The sequence below is a fragment of the Monopterus albus genome, unplaced genomic scaffold, assembly GCF_001952655.1.
Source record: "Monopterus albus unplaced genomic scaffold, M_albus_1.0 scaffold70.1, whole genome shotgun sequence".
NCBI classification, from domain to species: Eukaryota; Metazoa; Chordata; class Actinopteri; order Synbranchiformes; family Synbranchidae; genus Monopterus; species Monopterus albus.
The window spans coordinates 126,809-133,625 of record NW_018127950.1 but is presented as its reverse complement, the minus strand read 5'-3'; the positions used below and the strand labels follow the sequence as shown (position 1 = coordinate 133,625).

Here is a 6,817-nt window from a genome sequence, read left to right as displayed (position 1 = left end):
CATACAGTTTGTGAGGATTACACGATCCACCGAGAGGCACAGCAAAGTGCTGCCTCATCGCGCATTTCCTCCATGTATTTGAACGGGTCATACGGAAATTCTGCTATTCTTTATTGAAAAAAAATCCTTCAACATCGGATTCGAACGGCAAAAGGGCCTACAACACACACCAGCCGACAAATATTAACATTTATTATATTTTATGGTTAACTTTTTTTCTTTTCAAGATTGACAGGGGAGGCTCTGCCTCACCTGCCTCACCTGCCTCCTTTGACCGCACGTCACTGGTGTGCACTTCTATCACTTACATGATTAAATATAATTATACTAAACGTTAATCTAAACCTTAGACCATATTTTACATTCAAATCATTAGTGTACAAACATCCAACACTATGTTGGATATACAGTTCTAGTATGCCTGTGAAGATTGTTAGTAGACCCCCTGATCGATATGATAGTTTTATATTACAAATTCTACATTCTCTCTTTGGGCTGTCTATACTATTAAAATGCATATAAATGCTACTACGTTGGCGAGTGTCACTCTTTTGCTGTTCGGTTGGTACTTAAAGTACATGTTAGTACTAATAATGTTTTACTTTTAAATAACATTTTGAATGCAGGGCTTTTACTTGTAACAGAGTATTTTTACACTGTGGTATTGCTATTTTTACTTAAGTAAATAATGACATATGCTAAACTCTGAGTTCATATATATATATATATAAGAGCATGTTCACAACCTTTTCATGACCAGACTGTATGTTTTATTAAGATGACATACAGACTAATTAATCCATACAAACAATGTGCTTTTGTTCTCAGCTTTGCTTATTTTATTTATAGTATAATATACACTGTTTGTACTGTGTGAGATAAGAGACAGAATGAAAATGAGAGACAAAGCAATGCTAGCTTTATTGTCTCCAGCTGTATAAAGGCATAAGTGCTTAAAAAAGCAAACAAATTACAACAAATAGTAAACCCTTTCATACTGTAAATGCATAAGGGTGTTTTGATGGGAACCTTCCTAAACATATGCTGTTCTGTCATCTCATGGTTCCCAACTCATTCAGGCACATTATAGCCCTCGTCCAAACACAGTGCTTACTGACTGTGCATCAAAACTCATTTTAATTCTTGAGGATTACTGCATAATAAGATCTGAGAAAAAAGAGTAAATAAATGCAATTAAAGCAGAAAAAGATCCAAATCAGACACATCTTACAGATGATCTAAAATGATATAATCAGCTGTTTCACTTACTGAGATAATAATGGCTTCTGTCTTATTAACATGATTAATATTGCATTTTGAATTTCAAACTTTTTGTCCCCTTACAGCTCTAGAAATCTTTGCATTTATAATTAAACCAATACAGGTTACATCATCCAGTCTACACATTTAACAGACCAGTGAAATGGGCTGTAGAATCTCAGAAGTCAAATCCAGAGAGGGGCCATCTATGAGGGTAACAAAGAAGTTCTGTCAGGTGATCGTGGCACTTTAACTCGATCTCCAGTTTTCAACAGGCTGGACCCAAGGGGCCAAACGACAGAGCAAACCATACATTTCTCTAGTGTGTGGATATGTGTGCATTTATACTGTATCTCCGGTTGCCCCTGAGGTGCAGGCACTTTGTGGTCCTGCCCCTGTTCTTCTGCTAGGGCTTCTGGGAGTTGCTGTCCATTCTGTTCATCTATTTGTGTATTGGTTTCCTCCTCTTCTGTACTTACATCACGTTTAGTGTCCTGTTAGCTGTTACCATAGCAGTGTTCTGCAGAGTTTCTCAGCTCCTCTCCTACTGTGGAAATGGGCTCCGCATACACGTAACTCTCACAGCTTTGCACACAGTGTATTTATGTCCATTTTGACATCTATTAATTTGTCATAGTTGGGTTAGGGCTTGTTACTTTCAGAGTCTCTCAGGTGGAAACTTTGGAAAGGTTTTTCCCATCGCTTGTTTCTTTTTGGAAAACGCTGGACGCAGACACGAACTACTTCCTACAATGCGCAGATGAAGAAGGAAGGAGAATCAACAGTTGATTTTACTAGTGATGTGTAAATGAAGCAATAACCACTTTATCAGTTGTCTCGAAAATGGGTTCATTCATTCAAAGCTTCGTTACAGTGACATCTAGTGGCGAAATAGGAGACAGCAAAACTGTGTTAATAATTATATGACGAGTGTAACTAGGGTTTGTGTGAAAGATGTAAATACATTTTTGTAAAGATTAACTGATTGGTCGGTCAGTTGATTCTATAAACGTATGTAGTGTAGTAGTTGGGAGAAGGCGTGCTTGGGGAAACAGGATGTGCTAGGATGGTAGTGTGTGTTTGTGTAACTAGTGCAGGGTGTGATGTACGTAGGATGGCGATTTATTAAGAAACGAAGCAGTATCGGTGGCGGTAATGCACCTTAAGTTGGCTTGCAAACCGCCAATAAACATAATGATAAGAAGAAGAAGTCACGTGATTCACTCGGTCACGTGTCCTTTTCTGCACCAAACCAAGCTTTGAAGCAGCGGTTTAAGTAAAACGCTGCTTCGAGTTTGAATCTTTATCGGAGAATCTGTGTCAGACAGTCATCACTACTCTAAGACGGGAGTCAGCTTTCATCGTTCACACATAAGATCCCGATAAAGTCCACTCGTTTGCGACTGAAAGCATCACAAATTTTAATACAGATCTATAAAACATCTGCATGGACCTCTCTCGATCAGCGTGATACGGTCATCTTCGAGCGTATGTTTTACTGATCTGTGACGTATATATTAAGTGCGTGAGTGCACATTTGTGACCTGTACGTAAGCAGCCTGCAGCTTAGTTTAGTCCAAACATGTTTATCGACGGGTTACAATGGCGAACCCACGTAAGATGCGGCACGGCAGAGTGGCCTGTCGTTAGCTCTTAGCGTAACTTTAATCTACTTGAAATGGGTGAACACGCCTATATTTCACGACGCTGGCAGTTGAAGTAGAGGTGAGTAACGTTAGCTTATTATCTTAAAAACGCGATAACGTTGCTTCAAACGGTGACTTAAGGCTAGCTAGCTAGCTAGCTAACGTACCCAGCTAAATTGCACTCTGATGTTGTTAGCGTTGAAAGATAGCATAGTTCTATTAGTGCATTGGTTAAGTACTTTGAATTTGAGCGTTTCCTCTTCTCGGGTTGGGCTTCAAGTACATTTATTTTTGTATTAAACAAAGTTGGCCAACTGATAGTGAAATAAAATAACAATGTACGACAAATTTCGTACAGTATCTTTTGAGTTGTGACAGTTGATCTGCAGGTGTTGAAATGGTTTAAAAAGCACCACGGTTGTCCCGACAAAAGATGTGATATAAATTCATGCAACCGATAAGTAGAATGTTTTGCTAAGTACACGATTTGCACTGATATTTTTCATACTTACCATATGGCCGTGGGATTTTTTAATAGTTTTACATATGAAATTAAAAATGTGTTGACTGACTGACCCTCGTAGAAACTGAAGTTTTTTTTTAGCTGCAGAATTTAGTGAAGCAGTGTAAACTAATCTGACTGTTGTTCATGTCTTTTTCTCACCCCCTTGTCTCATTACTAGGATGACTATGATATAGGTTTAGCATATTTAGCATGAGATTACATGCTGAGCCTGCTTGCAACGTTGTGAAAGTTAAGCGAAGGTGACAAAGAGACCCCCACAGTCTCATTAGCTGCGGTATATAGGCACCAATGCAGTGAGTTCGACTTGTCTGGCAAAACAGCTTATTGGCCTGACTTATCCGGAGCCAAGTGGCTATAACAAACTGACAAAGTGTTATTTCCTCGGGTCTTCCCTGAGGAGATTTCTTAAGTTGCTTTCCTTGCTTTTATTCCATTTCACTATCGGCTGATTAAATGTTATCTGCTACTTCCCGTGCCCTTGTGTAGGAGTAGGCCAGGAGGCGAGGCTCCCACTGGCTGTATGGTGGGACTGCAGACATGCACTATACAGATAAGCTATCATTATGTTTCAGCGACCCCATTATAACAACTCCGCCTAGATTTACCCAACTCACATGCATGAAGGACGCCTTGTTGGACTTTAAGGACTGCAATTAACAATTATTTTCATTACCCATAGTAGGTTAATCATATTGTTTTGGCACTTATGACTTTATTACACATTAGGGACTGGTCTGCTTTTAGACATTTTGCCTTTTTTTTTTCTGAACGACAACAGTGTAAACTCATTTATTTTACTTTTTTTCAGCATTGTTGATTAACACTTGTTTAACCTAAGAGCAGGAGTCACACTGTGACATAACAGGATACTGAACCAGTCACAAACTCAGTGTCAGGTTGCTGATCCTGGGATGCTGACACTCCTCCTTAGTCACTGCAGGGAGACAGGGCCTAGCTACAGTGTTTGGTCGGGTCAGAAAAGGCCTTTTGTGAAATTTGCTTAAAGTAAATGGTGTTCTCAGTGTGATGTAGTATTTTACCTATCGATAATATTATTTTATTTGTGTTACAGATGGGCACGATGGGGGAACGGGTCGTCGGTGGCCCCGTGGTTGCAATTTCTCCAGTGCAGCAGATGCTGGCCTCTGGCACTGGAGCCCTTCTGACGGCTGTATTTGGTAAGGTCATAGACCCATGACTTAACGGTAGCTGGTTTGTTTGTTTTTTGTTGTTTTTTTCCCCATCAGGTTTGCCACAGTATTTAGTAATTCACACTAGGTAAAACTTTTTATTTTTGACAAACACCTCTAATTTTTGGTCATTTGTGGATTAACAGTTAGTGTAACAATTGTCAAATTAATTGCAGATTTTTTTTTTCTATTAATTATTCAATGCATTTATAATTTTCACCCACTTGGTTTATTGTTTTCAAAGTCTTATCTAATTCTAATAATTGAATCAGTAAACTAATTTGTCTGCAGTCACACCGCTGGACGTTGTGAAAATCCGGCTGCAGGCTCAGCAAACACCGTTCCACCAAGGTAGGACAGGGATCTTATATTGACTCCTCTGTGACTTTAGATTATACATTAGCTTAGGTAATGAACCACTGACTTTGCTTTTAACAGCTGCTTGTCTGTGCCTTGTTTAACCCACTGTTTTCTAACTTTACTACAGTTGTCCTTTGTGCTTTTTGCATTGTCCTCATCTCTGTCTTTTATCTGTCCTGCCTTTTGCTTTGTTTCACAGCTTTAGCCTGTGAATCTGCTCCATGGGGTGGCGTCATTCGCCCTTCAAAGTGTGAGTATCTGACCCACCCACTGCATTCTAAAACTTGGCTGCTGTTTGAAAACACTGTGGCACAGTGGTACAGCACAGATTTCTGTGTACGACCATGTGCTCAACTAACAAACATCTCTTTCCAGTAAAAAAGCAAACCAAAAATTTGGCAATGTGCATGCTTTGTTTCACTCCTTGGCCCATTACTTAATACGTGAATCTTATCTGCCTGACCTACAACTGCAGTTTCATGTTGTCATAAACGGTCCTACAGCTTGAGCACTCCAACAAACTAAAGACAACACTGACAGTGTTCCCTAGATGTACCCCGCTCCTCAAAATTTAACCTTTCTTCTCAGAAGATTTTTCTGCTTATGTCCCTTGTACTTGTGCTGTTTCTTTTGGTATTACCACAGGTCAATGTACTCCAACAAACTAAAGACAACACTGACGGTGTTCCCCAGATGTACCCCGCTCCTCAAAATTCAACCTTTCTTCTCAGAAGATTTTTCTACTTCTGTCCCTTGTACTTGTGCTGTTTCATTTGGTATTACCACAGGTCAATGTTTATAGTAGGAGCAGGTTGTGAAATGATTCTTTGAGGGTTTTGGCAACAGTTTATCCCAAACCAGCCTTAAATAAACAGGCAGGGTAAGCGGTGACAAGGACAGCCCTGGTGTTACCTTGGCAGTGGCTCTTTGGTTGTTGCCATCATATGTACAGTATTATTAATCACCTTCCTCTGTTGTGTAACTCACTTTAGAAAACATGGATACTACAGATTTTGTCATTCTAATTACACTGATATATTGCACCACAAAGTTGTTTTTTAATAAATTATTTTGTGATCGTCTGGAAAATCTGAAGACCTGGGCCATGCAGTTATTATACGCTGTCAACTGCTGGTTCTGTTTCTTACAGGGAAGTGCTTCCTGTATTGTAACGGACTGATGGATCACATCTATGTTTGTCAGAACAGAACCAGTTCCACCAGCTGGTATAAAACATCAACACATTTCAGTGGGACTCTTGTGAGTACTAGCATAGGGGCTGCACACATAGGCAGCTTTGTTTTAATTACAGTTTATTTTCCCCAGAATATGATTTGAGATTTTTCACATTTGTTTGCTTGCTTGTGCCACAGGATGCTTTTGTGAAAATCGCTCGCTATGAAGGACTCAGGTCTTTGTGGAGCGGGTTGCCGCCAACACTGTGAGTATCAAAACTCTTGTCCAGAAAATGTTGAAATTACTTGGAGAATAAATGTGTCAGAACTGAAGAGCAGCATAGAGTGAATAAGGTATGGGGCTTCAGTGCATAGCAACACTGAAAGTGGCCGAAACCACTTTACTCTGATATTTGGTATTTTACCATTGTTTTACTTGGAGTATTTCCTTTATAAATCTAATATTTATTATTTAAATCCATGTATTCAGTTTAACTGTGTTAATTGTACTTCCCCAGGTTATTTCTGTAGTTACTGAACATGCCTCTGTCTGCATTGTTTACTGCCTGTCTATATTGTTAATTTTGCATTGTTTGCACTGTTTATTGCTTGTTAATACTGTTTATTTTGTTATACTACACAGCCTTATGTTGGTTTACT

General features: G+C 39.3%; 1 protein-coding gene across 1 annotated transcript in view; it reads left to right on the top strand.

Moving 5' to 3' along the window:
* The first annotated feature begins 2,466 nt into the window (after positions 1-2,466).
* slc25a39 (solute carrier family 25 member 39) overlaps positions 2,467-6,817 on the top strand; it is a 15,654-nt gene continuing 11,303 nt past the window's right edge. The window contains exons 1-6 of the mRNA XM_020605508.1: positions 2,467-2,985; positions 4,505-4,610; positions 4,914-4,973; positions 5,182-5,232; positions 6,133-6,242; positions 6,356-6,423. Of these exons, the coding sequence (XP_020461164.1) occupies positions 4,505-4,610; positions 4,914-4,973; positions 5,182-5,232; positions 6,133-6,242; positions 6,356-6,423 (395 nt within the window). The 5' untranslated portion in view covers positions 2,467-2,985. The remainder of the gene's footprint in view (positions 2,986-4,504; positions 4,611-4,913; positions 4,974-5,181; positions 5,233-6,132; positions 6,243-6,355; positions 6,424-6,817) is intronic.